The 19,811-nt window shown below is 34.6% G+C and overlaps 1 protein-coding gene across 4 annotated transcripts in view; it reads left to right on the top strand.

The window, feature by feature from the left end:
* The window catches only part of LOC150108560 (serine/threonine-protein kinase ULK3-like), a 268,335-nt gene that overhangs the window by 165,915 nt on the left and 82,609 nt on the right, over positions 1-19,811 (top strand). For all 4 annotated transcript variants that reach the window (XM_090415993.1, XM_090415992.1, XM_090415994.1 and 1 more), the window contains one exon: positions 3,719-3,759. In XM_090415993.1, coding sequence (XP_090272119.1) covers positions 3,719-3,759 — 41 coding nt within the window. The remainder of the gene's footprint in view (positions 1-3,718; positions 3,760-19,811) is intronic.

The following is a 19,811-nucleotide window of genomic DNA, read 5'->3' as shown; positions in this document are numbered from 1 at the left end:
ATTTAAATTGTAAGTCAGCTGTTAGAATTGTAGTAAGTATAGGAAGGTGGGTTGATGTAAAATCAGGTGTGAGACAAGGGAGATTACATTATGAAAGAAAATTGCATTAAACTTGATATCAGTGGATATCAAACTTAGCTGTTTGCTTTATGGAGATGATGATGTTCTCCTAAACAAATCCAGTGTAAATCTCTAGGCTTCTTTAACTGAATGAATTTTTCTTTAACTAACTCAATAAAAAGACCAAAATGGAGAATGAATGGAGAGTCTATAGAATAGAACAATTTTTTTTAAATATCTCTTTCTCATGAGAGCCCACAATGCCTATAGCAAATAAATGCGTCTGGGTTGGGGTCAAGAGCAAAGTAATCTGTTACAATTCTCAAAGAGCTAGTGGCTGTCCTTGGTGAATAATTTGTGGAAGAAAGCCATTCCACAGAACTGAGGTAAACGAAATAAAAAGTAGCTGGGAGTAGAAGAATTGAAAAATGAGAGCAGTCAACAATCAACCAGACTGCTCTCTTCTGGACTTTGTGAAGAATTTTTAGATATCTTAGGTGCACCACCTCAAATGTGAGAGCCGTGTTCCAAGCAGGGATAGATTTGAGATTTGTAAAGAGTAGGCAGCTATAGGTACTGTCTTGATGAGAAAAAATGTCAGATTTTCTGGTAGCTGAAGATGTATTCATGTAATGTGATTGTCAGGAAAGACTACGAGTAAGATAAATTAAAGATACCAAGAAATTATATACTTGGTTTAATCCTCTGTTGAAGTGTAAGCAAACAAAGTTTGCACCTGAAGTATTTTTGGGATTTAGGCAACTCGTATATGGGAGCTAAGACTTCACATCACTTGCCTTAGTATCTTATAATGCAAAGCATATCTCCTTGCAGATATGTATAATGCTATGCATTATAGGAAGGGTCACTATCCAGACCAGTTTCGACCTTTATTGAGGTCTCTTCAGTGGGAGCCAGACTCAGAGGTGATACTATGGTGGAAGCAATGCAGAAGTCATATTTTCATATGAGCTTAGTGACCCTTTAGGGTCACTCAATGAGATTTAGAGTGATCCTGTAGATCACTCAGAATTTTTGGAGAGATATCCCCAAAACATACCTCAGTATAACAGAAACCAGTATAACCGAAACCAAATATAATTTCTTGGCATCTTAATTTATAGACAAAGCATTGTTTTGGAAGCATTGAAAGTGACTGTGTTTGGCACCAGTAGAAGTGAAAAATTTAGCTATTCAGGCAGAATTTTTAGGGAAGATGGCTAATTAAATATGGAAACAGTAATAGAATAAGCAAAGCTGGTATGGTGGGGAAGCAATTGAGTAAATTTATATGGAATAAGAGAGCATTTTTTTTTTCTCACATGCATGAAACACAAAGAACTTATATGTGTGCATCAGTGCCATATGTGAGATGCAGATAAGGATTGAGAAAGAAGAAATCTATTGGCATATTTCTTATAGAGCTGGAGGTTGAAGTTGGGAAACACATTATGAGGAAGTCTGTTTATATATACTTAATTCCTCATATACCTAGAGGTGTGTGTATACTAGGGGGGTATGCCCCCCATGTTCCGGACTTGTAGGCCAGAATTCTGAATTGAATTCTGATGACTTGAATTTTGAAGACTCGAAAGGGGGGGGGGGAGTTTCAGTCTCCCCTGGCACCTACGGCTCTCAACCCCACGAGTTCCGGACTGGTAGGCCGGTTCTCCTTCAATTCTGATGACTCAAATTTTGAAAGCCTCAAAAGGGGGGGGGGTTCTGGCACCTAGGGTAGCTCCTGAGTGTCGAGTCTTCAAAAATGGGGTGCCCCCTCTGAGTTCTGGACTGGTAGGCCGGTTCTCCTTGAATTCTGATGACTCGAATTTGGAAGACTCGAAAGGGGGTCTGCCCCCCCACCCTGGCACCTGCTGCATCCAACCCACTGAGTTCCTGAGTGGTAGGCCGGTTCTCCTTGAATTTTGAAGACTCGACACTCAGGGTAGCCCCGAGTTTCAAACCCTTTTGAAAAAACATGACATACAAATGTGACATAAAAAGGCGTATCATTTTATATATATAGGGTAGATATAGACTAAAGAGAGCAAAACCAGGAAGGTGACTTCGTTGGTAAAGACAGCAAAAATGCAGTAAGAGCAGATGACTATTGGAGGATAATGTTAGTTGATGACAATGTCAGATTGGTAATTGATGCAACAGATGTAGGTGAGGTATTCAAATGAGCAGTTTAGGATATTTCATTCTGATAAACTGCTCACTGAATAATTCACCTATGTCTCCTCATACACCTAGTAGGAGGAGGTGTGTGTGTATATATATCAGTGGCGGCCCATGAAGTTTTAAGTGGGGTGCTGCCTGTACAAAATTTTTAAAAAAATCATTCTTTTTTTTCTAATTAGTAACCAATTTATTAATAAATAAATTGGTTACTGATTAGGAAAAAATAATTTTTTAAAAAATTATTTTGTATAGGCAGCACCCTCACTTAAAACTTCATGGGCTGCCACTGATATATATATATATATATATATATTTATATTTATCCCACAAGAGGTACAAGAATGTTTAGCACATCAGTGCCATGTGTGAGGTGCAGATGAGGGTTGAGAACAAAGAAACATATTGACATTCTTCTTAAAGAGCTGTAGGTTGGAATTGTTGGGAAACACATCACCCAGAGGACAGAGGTAGATGGAATAAATGAGCAAGAGGAAAAGCAGGTTCAACGAGTTTACAATTGTACTGTAAAGGGATGTTGGACAGCAGCTGCTCTTGTTTTAATATGCCCAGTGGCAAAGAGAGGAATGATGTTTGCCAATTCACTATAACAGTGGCCATGGAAGTACCTATAGAAGAGACACAGACCTGAAACATTGCATCTGTGAAGTAGAGTTTGAAGTGAGCCTATGAGGGAAGAGCATCATATGAGCTGAATTATTCTCCTCTGGACAGCATCAAGAATTTTTAAGGAGGTTTTAGGTGCACCACTGCAAATGTGTGAACAGTATTCTAAGGATGGAACAAATTTGGGATTTATATAGTGTTAGTAGCTGGGTGGGTGCAAAAAGAAGTTATTTTACAACTCGAATGGAAACAAATGCATAGTTTTTTAGAAGCTGCAGAAGCTATTAATGTAATGTGTTGTGCCAAGTCGGATACTTAAATGGAATGGCCAAGAAAAAGAAATGCAGATGTTTGATGTCAAGATGGTGGCAAAAAGACTGTGAGGAAGACCAAGATCAAGGTAGATTGATGCAGTCAGATTTGCTCCAGAAGAGTTTTAAAGTGCTGACAAGAACTAGACTAATTTGGAAGAAAATGTTGACAGGACATCAGTAATCTATACTTAATCATGTAGTACTATTATAGTATCCTTCTGCATCTCTTGAGGATGCCGGATGGTGATGATGAAATTGTAAATTAAAGATAATATTAAAATATTTTCTTGAAGGTGTATATTAACGTTTATACTTATACATGTTAAAATCTGTTTATTTAAACTTTCAGAGAAACTGCTGAAAGGACAGCATGAATTATCATGATCTCCTTGCTAACATCTCTGTACAATAATTTATTATGTTACTTATCCTGTAACATCTGATGTGAACATGTTAAAAAAGGAAGAAGAGTTTGGTATAAAGCATTTAATTTTAAGTGAATGTATTTCATTCAAATTTAATTTTTTTTTAAATTTTAGGTGAAAGCATTTCATCTGGAAGGGAAGCCTTGAAGATGAAGGTAATAAAATCATGCTGGAATAACTCTCTAGAATTTTCTTTCTTTCAAGATTTTTGGTATTGCTTTGTGGACTGTAGTCATTATGTCTTCTTTTGGCATTTGATCCTGCTATTTATGATATTTGATATGGTTTTTGGTTTAAAGTTCAGAAATTAGGATAGTGCAAAAAATACTGTAGTTATAATGATAATGAAATAGCCTAAGGTAGATTTCTACTTCTTCATATTTATTATTTATTTAATTTATTTCTTTTTCACTATTGTTGGTAAAATCTAAAGTTTTTGAAACTAATAAAATGCAGTTGTTATAAATCTGTTGTTTGAATGAACATATTGCTTATATAAATAACATAATTTGATTAATAAAAGTAGCTTGTGTCATTAGTATGCCAAAAGTGATCATGCTGATCTGTCTGCTTAGAACTCATTGAAAGTATCTGATTAATTTTGGGATACTCATAGCAAAAGACAGCTTTGCTGATCAAATTATAATTCTAATTTTATAGCTTTGGGTATTGCTGAAACTTGTAGTTGACTTGGAAGTGGAATTTTGCTGGAACTAAAAGGTGAAGCAAAAAAAAAGAGCCATGCATGTAGTTCGTGAAATTTGATAATTAGAGATGCACAAAATGAAAAAAAATGTCAGAAGGGTGTTTACTTGAGTGCTAAAACCAGGACAGTCATTAAGAATGTAAAGAAACATGAAATCATAGGAGAAATGATTTTGCACTGTTGGACATTAATTAACTGGAATATTTCAAGGCTTTGTTAGTTTTCTTAGAGTTTTTTTCTTACAATTTTGAATACACTTTCAAGATATAATAGGTGAAACTTTTCTGCAAAACTACTCACAAAAGGTTGTAAACATACATCATAGTACAGTAGATGCCTGAAATGGAATCAAAATGATAATGTTTGTCTAGTTAGCAAGATGATGTAGTCACACCAAACACTAAAATCATCTACCTCATGAATACTTTAACATTTGGGACAATAGAATTCAAACATAGAATTTGGTGTAAATTAGAGATCTTATCCACTTGGCTACCAAAACAGTGATTAATTAACCACTGATAGCCAGTGGTTAATTTAGTATTATAATTATTTTTCTTCTTCTTCTCTTCTGTCTAAGATGAGTTGAGTCTTCCCTTGAGCAGGATCTTCCAGTCTTCTCTATTCCTTGCTGTTCAAAAAAGTTCCTTATATGTTCGCATCCTGAAATGATTTCAGCCAGGTAATTCTTCTTTTTTCATTTGGAAATGTATTGATTAGGACGGTAGGAAGTTTGTCTGCGTCCATGCATACAGTTTGGCCAAACCATCTCAGTTGTTGTTTTCTAATTTTTTCTATTATTGTCTTTTTATATGATAAGTCTTGTCTGACTGTGCTGTTTGTTTTCTTTTCTATTGTAAAAAAATATATTTTTTTATGTTCTTTAATTTTTTATTGTATACTTGATTCGAAATATTCAATATTATTTCTTATCTTATCTTAACTTCTTAATTTCTTGTCAGTCGTAACTTCGAGTTGTAATGGTTGCTTGAGCTAGTTCAATCACTCTTAATCCTTTAGTCTACAATTTCATCCTCTTCCCCTCTCAAGGTCGTAACTATGCTACTTTCATGTGTGTGGAGTATAGATTCAGGAATTGCCTCTGGCTGGAACCAATTCCTTTGTCTAACTAGCTGGCTTTCTCTTACACTGATCTTTAAAAATTTATTTGTATAGCGACTGCACCATTAAAGATTGCACAAAGGAATTGCTTGTCTTTCCTATACATGTAAGAGAAATGCTCAGTGGAACACTGAATTATCTCTGATATTCTATCCTAATTCAAGCAACGTTTGATACTTAAAATTAGTCAGTCATGGTTAACTTTAATTTTAAAGACACACAGGTTCTATATTTTTATGAGAAGTGCATTGGTAAGTCGAAATCAGGCAAGTTATTAACAAACAAAACAATTTATTCATACTAAGACATGGTAATTACAAAGTAACAGAAATAGGATCCCACACATATCAGAGTTCATCTGGCTCTTATCAATTCTGCCAAGAAATAATGCAATGCACATGTCTGGTTTTCAATTCACTTAAATTAGCACTTCTGGTCTATAGCTTAAAGACAAAGACAAATATTTATGATCACATATACATCAGACACATGGCTAGTTTCACACATACTTCAACTCAATTTAACTCAGATCATTAACAGGATTATGCTTAACTAAGCTTCACATTCAATCTCTTCCTTCAACAGTTAACATTAACTATTAACAATAACCCTTTAACATTAACAGATGCTCATCGCTCTGCAGATAACTATTTCACAATAATTTAGAAGTGCAGTTTTCTGACTTCACAACTTTACATAATACTAGCAGCTATATAATCAACAATCCCTGCTCTAAGGTTCACAATCCATAACACTTCTACATTAATCTTACTTGAAATCTTTCTCAGCCAGTTCAGCATTCAAGATCCTAGGGATCACAAACATAATTTTCTTCTTTCCCATTAGAACTGCAAACAGACATTATTCCACGGCAATGACGATACAGCATTCTTGGAGATTGCTTAAAGAACTTTGCAATGGGACATCTCGAACAGGCCGACACAGCCGTTAAAAATCTCCTGTCATTGTCGAAATACTGCTAGCGGATATCCTTTCCCCATCCTTGGAATGGCTGGACCCAGGAACCTCTTTGAAGTGACACCGGAACACGTCATGACAGAGAGCCAGGAGCAGAGCACCTGTCTCCTTTTCATTCTACCTTCACGGCCTTGGAACTTCTTCAGATGAAGTTCCCTGGATGTTCTACCAAGGGTTCCTTCTCCCCTACAAAATCGCTGAGTCATGGCAGGAAAACTCCGTAACTCACGGATCGTCAGGCGTGAAGGTCTACATTTCTAATCCTGTCTGGGCTATCTCTTTGTTTGTACAATATTGGCAGTCAAATAATTTAGCAATTCATTCTAATATTTTACAGATTACATAAAACACTTACGAAAAATTGTTAAGTAAACTACAAGTATTTTGTATTGACTTTCTTTCTCAAGTAAAATCTTTATATAAGAATTTTGTACAAAATTCTTTCTATACAAGATTTTACAATATCCAACTTGTTCTATTTATTTTTCTTAAGCATTCTTTCTAAACTCGCAGTAAAGCTTTCACATTCCTCTTGAAATTTGTTCTTTTTCAGTGATGTAAAAATATTGAGAGCTTTTGCCTGAATATTTCTTGTACTAGAGATATTCACCTCGGCATTCACAGCACCCCCTTCCCCCAGGGGTGCTGTGAATGTGACAATACTACTAATATAATAAAAGCAAAAAATTCTGTATTTAATCTAGCATCATTATTGTATCATATGTTTGGCAACATTGTTCAGAATATTGTATGTCTGGCAATACTGTTCAGAATATTGTATGTCTGGCAATACTGTTCAAATTTATTTGTTACTTATTCTTTAGAATTTTTACATTGAAAGTTAAGTAATTGGGCTACTTTTTAGTCTGAATTTTCTAATTGTAAATAATTAAGTGGGCTATTTTTAGCAGAATCCACTGCTTTTATAAACTTTATCTGCTACTTTTCCTAACATCTATCTGACAACCCTGGTTTGCAGTTTACATTTAGCCTGTGGTATCATGTGCTGCACTTCATCAATATTGTGTAGCATTGTAGTCCATTAAAATGAGTGAAAAAAGAAAGTGTCATCAATATTCAAGTGAATATTTAAAACATGGAGTCATTCCATCTATAAATAATGAGCAGTTACCAATGTGCCTTAATACATGAAAAAACCTTTCCCAAATGAAGGAATGAAGCCTTCAAGAATGATTGAGCATTTAAGAACAATGCATCCAAATAAAGCAAAAAAGGATGTGGAATACTTTCGTGAATTAAAGACTAAATTTAAAAATCGTCCTGGATTTAAAGGGTTGGTTGCAAAACAAAGTAGTCAACAAGAGAAGGGATTTTTTGTGTCTTACAAACTTTCAAAATTAATTGTCAAATCTGGACACTACATACTATTGGCGAAACTCTCATTTTACCAGCTATAAATGAAGTTTTAGATATGATGATTGGCCCAGGTAAAAGTAATATGATGTTGTCATCTCCTCTCAGCAATAGTTCAGTATCAACAAGAATTGAGGAAATGGCAGAGGACATGGTAAAAAAAAATTGTGATGATTTAAAAACTATAGAATTTTCTTTGCAACTCGATGTGAGAACTTTACATGACAATAAAGCTTTGTTAATGGCTTACGTGCATTGTATAAATATTAATGAAGAAATTATCGAGGAGTTTGTTTGTTGAACAACTGAAAATTGACACAAAAGGTTCTACAATTTTTAAGATTGTTAATGACTTTTTTAATGCTAAAAACATTCCTCTCACAAATATTATTGCATGTGCAACTGATAGAGTATCAGCTATGATTGGTCATCAGCATAGATTCATAGCACATTTAAAAGAAGCAGTTCCAAATATCTTGACAATTCACTGCATTCTTCATAGACAGCACTTAGTTGCAAAACATCTTAGCAGTGAATAAAATAAAAGCCCAGTAATTGAATGACTATATTTTTTGGGAATTTTGCCATGAAAATGAAGAATTTGAGTTTGCTTCGCACTGAAGTTAGATGGCTCTCAAATGGAAACTATCTGCGACACTTTAATAATCTCTACGATACTGTTTTGGAATTTCTTAATTCATGTGATGAAAATGTGTAATGTTCTAAAAAAGGTAAAGATTGACATTGCATATCTTTCCAATATTTTCACCAAATTAAATTAGGTTAAAATCAAATTGCAGGGAAGCAACATGAATCTTATTAAAGCAAAGGGAACTATAAATGCTTTTATCAGCAAATTAACATTCTATAAGCCAGTATTGCAAGATGAGTTTTTCTGCTGTTCTGAAGTCTACAAATAATAGATGATGATTTAATATTAAATACAGATTTGGATTGTTATTTTTCCTTTCTTCTGATACTAAAAGAAGGCATAATGATCAGATTCAAAGACTTTGACGAGCTTAAAATACCTGATTGCATCATAAATCCATTTCGTTCTGATGCCACTTCTGTTCATCCAAATTTAATTGAATTTATTGACTTCAAAAATGATTTTGAAGCTCAAGTACAATTTCAACAGCATGGGTATGAAAATTTCTGGCTAAACGTACAATGCAAGTATCCTCAGCTTTGGCAAGAAATAAAATTACTGCTCATTGCATTTCCTTCTTCGTTGGGAAAGGATTCAGTGTCATGTTACAATTATTAGCTAAGCAGTGAAATAGATCGCAAATAATTGAAAGAGGAGACTTGAAACTTCGTTTGTTGAACATTGAACCTGATATTGAAAAATTAGAATAATCTCATCAGGCTTAGGGTAGCTATTAATGAATGGCTTATTAACCACGCTACCGGCCAAGACGTCTATAGACATCAAGGTTATCATGGATGTGAAGTGCATATTAAAATTGTAATACCATTGATATTACATTGAAATATATGATGGATACGAAGGTATGAGGATGCGTATTTGATCCATAATGGCCGGTAAGGTGGTTAAATACAGCAAGTTTATATCTTTTTTGAGTAAAAATTAATTTGTATCAACATTTTTTCCACCAGTTTATCTGGGGTTTTTCATCCCTCAAGCAGGCAAACCGGTCCAGTGAACACACACGGATTACAGTCAGGAATACTGACCTAGCCATAGGTCTGATTCGTCAGCTATGGCGGTTCTGGAGCCTGGATAAAATTTGGGGGGACTAAGATGGTGCCATGCCTCCCCATAAAGGGGACTCACAGCCGTGTATCATCATTTTTACTAAATAGCGTAAGGAAATTACAATGTATACCAGGATATACATTAAAATAAATTTTAATACACTTCCAATATTTCGGCAACGTCATGTTGACATTTTCACAGGAGTGCTTGCATGCACGTGTCTTGTTTTTAAGTTCCTGTGAAAATGGCAACGTGATGTTGCTGAAATATTGGAAGTGTATTAAAATTTATTTTAATGTATATCCTAGTATACGTTGTAATTTCCTTAAGCTATTTAGTAAAAATGCATAACCAACGTCTAAGCCTTTCCACGAGAATTCGTGTATCATCATACGATTAGTAGTTAGTAGTAGTGTATCAAAGTCATTAATTTTTAATTAACTGTCAGTTCAAATATGTTGATGGTAATTTAAGTTTGCTTAATATATTATAATTATCTTATTGAGTCATTAACCTAGTGTAAAATTGAGCAGGCCATAGAAATAGTTGAACCCCCCCCCTCCAAAAAAAAAAAAAAGTTAAGAACCACTGCTATAGAACAAGTAAAATATTTCAGCTATTAGGTACAGTTGTTAGTGAAGATGGCAGGTTAAATCTGGAAGTAGACAACAGAATAAGCAAAGCTGATGTGGTGGGTAGCCAGCTGAATATAAATTTATATGGAATAAGAGAGAAATTAGCCAAAACACCAAACTAGCACTATACATGGCAGTGTTTAAACCAGTTTTAAGTTATGGATCCGAGAGTTCGGTTAGAAATAAAGCGCTTGATAAAAAACTAGAGACCACATATATGAGGGTTCTGAGAAAAATTTGGGGAGTGAACCGATGGCATCACTGGCAGAATCATATTAAAAATGAAGATATTAGAAAAGAAAATGACATTATTAGCTTTCAAGAATATGTAAGCACGGCTAATCTAAGGTGGGGTGGCCACTTAAATTCAATAGAATGGGTGAAGAAAGGTGAGCAAAACAGGTGTTTGACCAAGATGGTAAGAAAGAGACCCAGAGGAAGACCAAGGTCTAGGTGGATTGATTCGATCAGAAGTGCCTTAGAAGCACAAAATGTTAGATATGACAATATTGGAGTGCTCACAAGTAATGGATTGATTTGGAGGAAAATTGTTGATAGGAGTTTAATAATAATTTAAGCTTAATCATGTAGTGCTGTTATAGTAACTTAAACACCTTCTTGAGGGTACATATCAAGCAATTGATGATGGTGATGATGTATACTAATGCTAGTAATTTTGTGAATAAGGGGGAAGAGTTTTTGGAATTGGGTAGCTTGACTAGGCCAAATCATAGGCATCTGTGAGACTTGGTTGACAGAGGAGGATATAGTTTCAGGGATAGAATGTAATAGGAATTGTATTTTGAGGATGAATAGCAAGAACAGGATGGTTGCAGGTGAGTAGATTTGTCTTCTCACATATTCACTTCTGCATCCAGTGTTCACACCTCTCATCCATTGGTTCCCTGTCCACTAACTCCCTGTTTTGCTATCTATCTTGCATTTTGATCCCCCCCCCCCTTCACTCATGCTACTCATCTCTTCATTTACAAGCTATCCTTCAATCTCCAACTCAACTTTTTCTGCTCTTCCTCTAATTACAGTCATTACTCTCCCTTCTAACAACAGACTCTCCATTTGACTCACCAAAACCATTTAAGTGCGGTCCATCTCTCTCTCTCTCTCTCTTATACAGTTTCATCTATCCCCCAAAATCACCTTGCATGTTCACAAATTACACTCCTTTTCTCCTCATACACCTTCATTAGCATATTTCATAATCTTTACTCATCATCGTCTCAGTTCATAACAGTCATATGTGGCCAACACAGTGACTACTCTTCCTGCCACATTGCTATCTTTTACTCTTCTCAAAATCTCTGGATATCCATTCTCACATTCTCCTTGTTTGTAATTAAGTCGATTCATTTCTACTATGACTACCAGCTCTTTTGCTTATCCAGCCACTCTCATTCTACCTTCAGGAAAATAAACCTTGTGCACTTTCTCATTTACTGTGGCTAATTACTATAATCTCTCAATTACCCAGCCTTCAAATGAAGGCTGGGTAATAAATAAGCCTTCAAATGAAGCAATCCATTAACTTACCCTTGATGGGTAAGTGTATCAAATAACTCTTGATACAGCTCTATGTAATTATACTTCCAGTTATCTGACTAGCAAAATGCTCTCTCACTGGGATCAAATAATTAATGAATTACTGTTGTGAATCTCCATGGAGTTCTACTCTCAAATCACACTAATCCTTTCATGTGACCATCTTTCATTCCTTTCTTCCTCACTCTTTCATGCATATTGCATTTCATGCATATTTCATGCAATGAAAAAATGACTGTGTTCATTAATGAAATGAAGGAAGTCTATTAAAATATTGAGACTGGTGTCGAGGCTAGCAAGTGAAAAGACGTACGTCAGAGAGCTCCTGAAAGATTTTTGTTGATTTATTAAGTGTTTTCTTAGATTTAATTGTGTATTTTTAGTATATTATTGTAGTTTTTAGTGTAGTTATTGTACTAAAGCATTTTATAACAAAATTTCAGAAATATTATTAGTTTTTAATACTCTTAAAAATTGACATCAAAAACTCATCATAAGGCAGTGACGAAAGCTAAAGTTGTTGCTACTGAGGAGAGTGTTTGTCCTAAGCAAAAGCACTGCTTTTGCTTAGGACAAACACTTATCCTCCTATAAATTATTACTGCAATAATAATTTATAGGAGATATGTTGACATTAGAAATAGCTCGGTTAAAAGAAATTATTAGGAAATTGACCAGGGAATTGGAAAAGGTGGAAAAACATTTGTCTAAACTTCGACAGGATAAGAAAAAGGATGAGAACAAAAACAGGCAGGAAAATACTGAACATGGAAATCAAAATATTAATAACAACAAGGTAAGTCAGTTAATATCTAAGAAAAAAGAGGTAATATGGTATGGTGATTCAATTTTAAAATTTGAGCTTGCCGAGGGTGTCGCCACTTCTAGTTTCCCAGGAGTGAAAATTAAAAATATGACAAATGTAATTGAAAACCAAAAAAGAAATGTAAAAGAAATGGTAATGCTGGTAGGTACTAATAATTTAAGTGGTGATAAACATAGTATGAGAGAAGATATGAAAGGGCTGTTGGAAGAAGCGAGCAAGAAATGTGAAAGAATAAAAATTGTAGGATTACTACCTAGATATGATAGTACTGAGTTAAGAAGGTGGGCAATGATAGCAAATAATTTCACGTGCAGACTATGTAGAAGATATGGATGTGAGTTTTTAGATTTGTGGGGTGTGCTTGATGATAGAAAAGATTTGTATAAGAATGATGGCCTGCACTTGAATTCATTTGGCATCAGAAACCTGGAGAAATTATTTCTTGGTATGAGACCCATTGCAGAGAGTCAGGGAAACTAGATCATCAGGGGAGGAATGGGAAAAATATGCTTTGGAACCTTTTAAATATTGTCTGGGGAGGGAAAAGAAAAAATTCTAGAACCAGACCAAATGGATCCCTATCCCAATGGCTTTAACAAGCCTTTAAGGCCCACAACCTTCCAAGCATGCTTGGATTTCATAACCAAAATATGAGGATAAGATGGTCAGTCCTATGCCTCTAAGTATTAGATAGAAAAGAAGAAGAGGAACTATTAAAACACTGGTTCATTGGGCCCACTTCTTTTGTTCTACAGACGAACTTTTACAGAAAGAACTACAATACATAATTTCTTCCTTTCTATCTAATGGTTATAAGAATTGCTTCATTAAAAGAACTTTGAGTAGTTTTAATATGTGTTCCTCTTCAAACACAGAGGAAATAACGTGCATTACTATCCCTTATGTACAAGGCATCAGTGAACGTATAGCAAAAGTTTTAAAACCACTGAATATTTTTGTTGCCTTTCGACCGTTTAGAAAAATCTCCACCTTTCTCACTTCTCCTAAGGACAAGCTTCCACATCTTAATCATCCAGGTGTCTACCAGATTCCGTGCTCTTGTGGATTATCTTATTTCGGACAAACAGGAAGATCTGCTTCTATTCGGCTAGAAGAACACCAATCTTATATTGAATACTTTAAACCTGAAAAGTCTGGACTTTCTGAACATGCCATCTTCACTAGACACAGAGTTCATTGGAGAAAGACAAGAGTTCTTCACAAAAGTCAGTTTCTCATGGAACGCCTTTATAAAGAAACATGTGAAACTCTACTTCATTCTCCTAACTTAAACAGATCCGACGGCTTACGTCTATCCCATTTATGGGAGATAGTACTTTACAAATCAGCTAATCTTTCCTAACTTTTTATTGTATTAATTTTTTATTTTATTTTATTTATTTATTTATTTATTTTTTTTTTTAGGAAAGCTATTGACCTTTTTAGTTATCTTACACCAGCTACTTAGGTGGTGTTTTTTGGAATTGTCAGTTAGTGTTTAATTTTGAGCTTAATGTACTGAAGATGCCTGTGACACACAGGCGAAAATTATACTAATAAATAATCTTTCTACGTGAGTTTTTTCCGTTATTTATTGTGTACCGAGATATGAATTTGTCTATAGGGACAGATAGAATATCAGCCCATTTGCTAAAGCAATATTCAGCAGAAGTGGCTATGCCTTTCACATGTTTCTATAACTTTAGTCTTAGCTCAGAAATGATTCCACAGAAATGGAAGGAATTCCATTGTACAAGGGTGGTGCAAAAACTGATGTATCTAACTACCGATCTATCAGTATCTTTGGTGTGGTGGTGAAGATTTTAGAGAAGTTGGTAAGAACTCGCATACAGAAATGGGTAGACAAACATGCTATACTCTGCAAGGAACAGCATGGGTTTACTAAAGGAAGGTCATGTTTTAGCAATTTGCTCATATTTTATAACAATGTTACGGCCAAGTTGGATAAAGGGAATGGATATACTATGATAATGTTGGATTTTTCTAAGGCATTTGATAGGATAGGCTGTTGCGTAAATTGGAGAATATGGGATTGGAATATAATCTATTGACTTGGATCAGGGGATGGTTGACAGACAGATATCAAAAAGCGGTATACAATGGGTGTGAATCTGCCAGATTTAAGATAACCAGTGGTGTACCTCAGAGTTCAGTCCTTGGGCTATTATTGTTCAATCGATACATTAATGACATCAAGCAGGGTCTGTCATCAGATTTGCAATTGTTTGCCGAGATAGGTAGGGCAATCAGGGATGATACTGATATTCAGCAATTTCAAAATGATTTGAATAGACTGGAAATCTGGGCAAGCAAAAATGGCTGTCAGTTTAATGTTGGTAAGTGTAAAGTTATGCACTTTGGCATGATTAGAGTTCCAGTGGCACATTATATTAGTGGAGTTATGCTACAAAAACTGAAGAGGCAAGGGATCTTGGTGTATTGGTAGATAAAAATTTAAAGTTCAAAGGTCACATAGCAAAAGTTGCAAATTCAACTCAGAGAGTAATTGCTATGTTGAAGCGAACCTTGACATGTAAGGATAAGGAAGTAATTTTGCCTCTTTATAAGGTTTGATAAGACCACATCTGGATTACTGTGCGCAGATTTGGTCTCCTGGGTTCCAAGAGGATAAAGAAGCTGTGGAAAGGGTGCAAAGAAGAGTTACAAAGATTATATCTGGATTATGGGATTTAGATTATGAGGACAGATTACGAGTATGTGGATTGCAGACTCTGGTTAACAGGAGAAAGAGGGGGGTGATATGATAGAGGTCTATAAACTTTTGGATTGATGTTATAGCATTTCAAATGATGAAATTTTTCGTTATATGGAAGGCTGGGAGAGAACACTTTGACATCCATGGAAGTTAAGTTTGTTCACAGTCAAGAAAGGGGTAAGAGCTAGGTTTTTCTCCCAGAGAGCAGTGAGTGAGTGGAATAATTTGCCCTTAGGGGGTAGTGAGTGCATCTAGTGCAAATGAATTTAAGGGAAGGTAATGATAGCTGGGTTGGGTAATTTACAGCCTCCATCGACGAGTCCTTGACTCCCTGGAGGCCTCAGATAATAATAATATTAATATGAAAAGTGGCTGAAATTGATTCACAGTACTCACACTATAAAACTTCCTACACTCCATCCTACTGAGGAGTAGGATGGAGTGTAAGGGATGATAGACCTTTGTGTGGGCAAGTAAGAACAACCTCATTTGTATAGCAGTGCTAAATTTTTTCACCCTAGTTTAGCATTTAGATGGGCTACATGCAGTTTACTGTGTTAATATTTTTGCCTCGTAGCCTTATTTGCTTTGATTCAGTAGAAAACTGTCAAAACTAAAAAGCACTGCCAGCCACTATTACTATAACTTAAATTTTTTTTGTATGTTTTATGAATGTCACACCTGTTGGTCTCAACTGCTAAAAAGAATGCATCAAAATGTTTTAGAAAAATTTGATATATTCTAGTGATTTTATCATTTTTGGTTCTTTCAGAACCTTCCAGACCTCTTGCTGATCAATGAAAAATAATGTATTTTGCAAAATTGAAGTGATATGAATGTACAGTAAAACCCCGAAGTTACGTGGTAGGTGGGACCAACAAAAAACACGGAAGTCAAATTCGTGTAACTCCAAGTATAATTTTGCATCTAATTTATATATACAAACATACAATTAGGACCAAAGGTTCACAAAAACACCTATATTTTTTAAGAAATATAATCATAATTGTAGTTTTTCGTACATAAAAAAAAGAAAGTTATTTTGATGTCGATGGTTTCATAAAATCTAATAGATTCGTCTGACGGCATAATGTCTTTTTCTTGTCTCGCAAAATTTCTTCATAGCATGCTGATTTTTTTTATTCCTTGCCTTGTGGCTACAATTCGTTCCTTGTTAGAATGTATGTCCTCCAAAATCTGTAAACCTTTCTTTTATGATTGTTCTTACTGTGGAGTCCTGTAGATCGAACTTCTTTACTAGCTCACAAATTTTCATTCCGTCTTCAAAATCCTTAATAATGTTGAGTTTTGTTTCCAAAGTCAATGTTTTTCTTTTCTTGGTAGCAGTAGAAGAATCGGACTTGCTTCTTTTGGATGACATTATTATTTTTTATGTAATAAAATTTTTATCAAGAACATAACATTAAACAATTACAAGGTTTGTAGACTATAAAAATCGCGTATGAATGTAGACTGCGCAAAACGCGTCAGTGCTTGTTCACAGCATGTGCGACACTGGCGAATGCAGCTGGCACCTGAAAGATACGACTAGTGGTGAAGCGGGACGGGAATATGTGCATATAAGAAACCGCATAACTCCGGATTCATGTAAGTCGGGGTATGACTGTAATGGATAAACTGTTGTTATTGCCCCTTTGGGGTTGTGATCAGCATAACTTGAAAAAAAAACCAAAAAATATGAGCTGGAAGATAGATGGCAAAGTATTGGATTTGGAAGTCCAACAATAAATCCAATAGCAATGGATTGTTGTTTGCTCCAGAGGCTTTGCAATTTCCCACTGGTAATGCACGTCATAGTATTTTTACCACTCATTAAAATGAGAGATAGCACACAGTAAAAAATTTATGCTTTGTAGTTTTAATGACAAAAGTAAGAACTACAGTATTTACTTATGGTTGAACCAGCTCAGAATCTATCATGGGGGGGGGGGGACACACGCTGAAATGAACTTTTAATTAATTTCAACACATTTGTTGTATATATAAAGAAAAAATCCTTTACAGTTAATGTTTGAAACTCCATAATTAGTCTTTTGAACTTCCCATGTGTGGCAATATGCAGTATGCAGTTCATAACACCCATCACATCTGGCTGGAAGTTTTTTCACTTGATTAAACTATGAATTAAAGATGCCAAGAAATTCTATCCTTGGTTTCATCCTTTATGCAATGCATGAAGTCATTTCACGACTGGGCTACTTGCATATAGAGGCTAATGACTTCTCATCAGTTGCCTTAGTATCCCGTAATGCAATGCATATTTCCTTACAGACATGTATGTAATACTATGCATTATGGGAAAGGCCACTACTGGTTTCAACCTTTATTGAGGTCTCATCAATGGGAGCCAGACCCAGAAGTGATACCAAGGTTGAAGTAATGCACAAGTCATATTTCCATATACAAGTCGTCAAAAGGTGTCATACCTTATTAAGATTGGATGACAAGTAGCCCTGTCATGAAGTGACTTCACGTGCAAACTTTGTTTGCTTACACTTGGTAAAATGATGAAACCAAGAATATAATTCTTGGCATTGTTAATTTATAGTTTAACCAAGTGAAAAAACTTTCAGCATCTATCTCTAAGCCAGAATATTTTATTAATAAGGTTTGACAGCTTTTGACTACTTGTATATGGAAATATGACCTCTGCATTACTTCAACCTTGGTATCACTACCTCCTTCCCACTGATGAGACCTCAGTAATGGTCAGAACTGGTCTGGGTAGTGGCCCTTCCCATAATGCATATCATTATACATGTACATAAGGATATGTGCATTGCATTATGGGATACTAAGCAAGTGACGTAAAGTCATCAGCCTCTTATGAGTTGCCCCAATCCTGAAAATACATCAGGTGCAAACTTTGTTTGCTTACACTTGGATAAAGGATGAAACCAAAAGTATAATTTCTTGGCATCTTTAATTTATATCTGGCTGGGTAAGACTTTAGTCTAATTTAACATTACATACAAAAATAAAGAGATTAAATTAAATGTTAAAATGCATTACCAGTACATCACATAATTGTGACAAAATTGCAGCTGATTACAAGCATTTAGAATTACGTTACATTTTACACGTACTGCATACTCTTTCGTTCTTTGCTTTTATCCAAAGACTGAAAATGAAATAAGTATTCAATTTTTTTTCCCATGTTTAATTCTACTTCTATATCTTGTTTAGATTTTACAGACTTTTTTGATAGGTAATGCATGCTTGCATGTAATTCCTTTTTTTTTTTTTTTAAATATGAATTACACCCACAAAATGTAAATTATCATACATTTGCAGCGTGGTTAGGCTAAGAGTTAAAGAATTTGGAAACTCTACTCTAGATACCATGGAACTTTTTTAAACTGTTTTAGGCTTCCAGTTAGCAGAATAATTGTGATCTCACACTCATCTACCACCTAAAATATTCATAGAAGAAGTGGTTAATATAAGAATCAAATAATATATGTATTTTATTCAAATTAAGGAGATATTAAATCCCACATTGTTTTAAAACCGAATAAGAAACTCAAAGATTGGAATCGGAGAGTTTCATGCTGAATATAGTAAACTATAAAGTATCGGCAAATTACTAGCGTGAGCTAATGCAAGTAGTCCTAGTACGTAGTACAATCTCGGGCAACTCGTTGCAAAGGTGTTGCAACACCTTTATATTTAAATTTGTATTTAAATATTTAAATATGTATTTTATTTAAAATTATGATTATCAAATTAAGCTGTAAAATTACTGCACTAAGAATTTCTGTAGGGGCATGGGTGGTAATGGAAGAAAATAAGAAATGTAGAATTTAAAAAAAAAAAAAAAAAAGTGGAAGTTTTTTCATTTGGAAAATTTCAGCTTTAATTTCACGTAAAGACAAGCTTCCTCCATTAAACTTTGCAGTTTTGTACTATATTCCTTGCTGTTGTGTCCTATCATATTTTGGACAATCTAGAAGATCTGCCTCTGTTCATCACAAGGAACATAAAGTGTGTATCAAGTTTTTAGAACCTCAACAACCAGGCCTTTTGGAATAAAACAAAAAATACTGTACGAGTAGATTCCTTATGGAATATTTTTATAAAGAAACTGTCTGTGAAGCATTGTTACGTTCTAATTTGAATAGATCTGATGGCCTATATTTATCGCTATTTTGAGAAATAGTACTTACATAGTCTAGTAATATTTCATAGTTGTTGTTTTTTATTCTAACTAACAATTACTATTGTTATGTTATGTAATTATAACAATTACTATTGTTATAATTACTAATGCCTTACTAAAGGATTCATGACATTTGTTGATTTTTTTTTTTTTTTTGCTGAGTTGTATGTTATTCCTTTTCATTTTTGTGTAAGTCATCATTGTTATATATATTGTTATTTAATATACAAAAAAAAAGTTTGAAATTAAGGAGTGCTTTTCCTTTATGTTAAGATTTTATGCATGATGATGATGTCTAAATGAAAAATTTCAAGAGATGAGTGATACAGAATATGTAGTATTCAGAGTTCACAAAGGGAGTTAGTAGTA

Source organism: Typopeltis vanoorti, chromosome 3, assembly GCF_054136105.1.
Source record: "Typopeltis vanoorti isolate ZY-2024b chromosome 3, IOZ_Tvanoo_1.0, whole genome shotgun sequence".
Classification (NCBI taxonomy): domain Eukaryota; kingdom Metazoa; phylum Arthropoda; class Arachnida; order Uropygi; family Thelyphonidae; genus Typopeltis; species Typopeltis vanoorti.
This window is presented reverse-complemented; position numbering and strand designations above follow the sequence as displayed.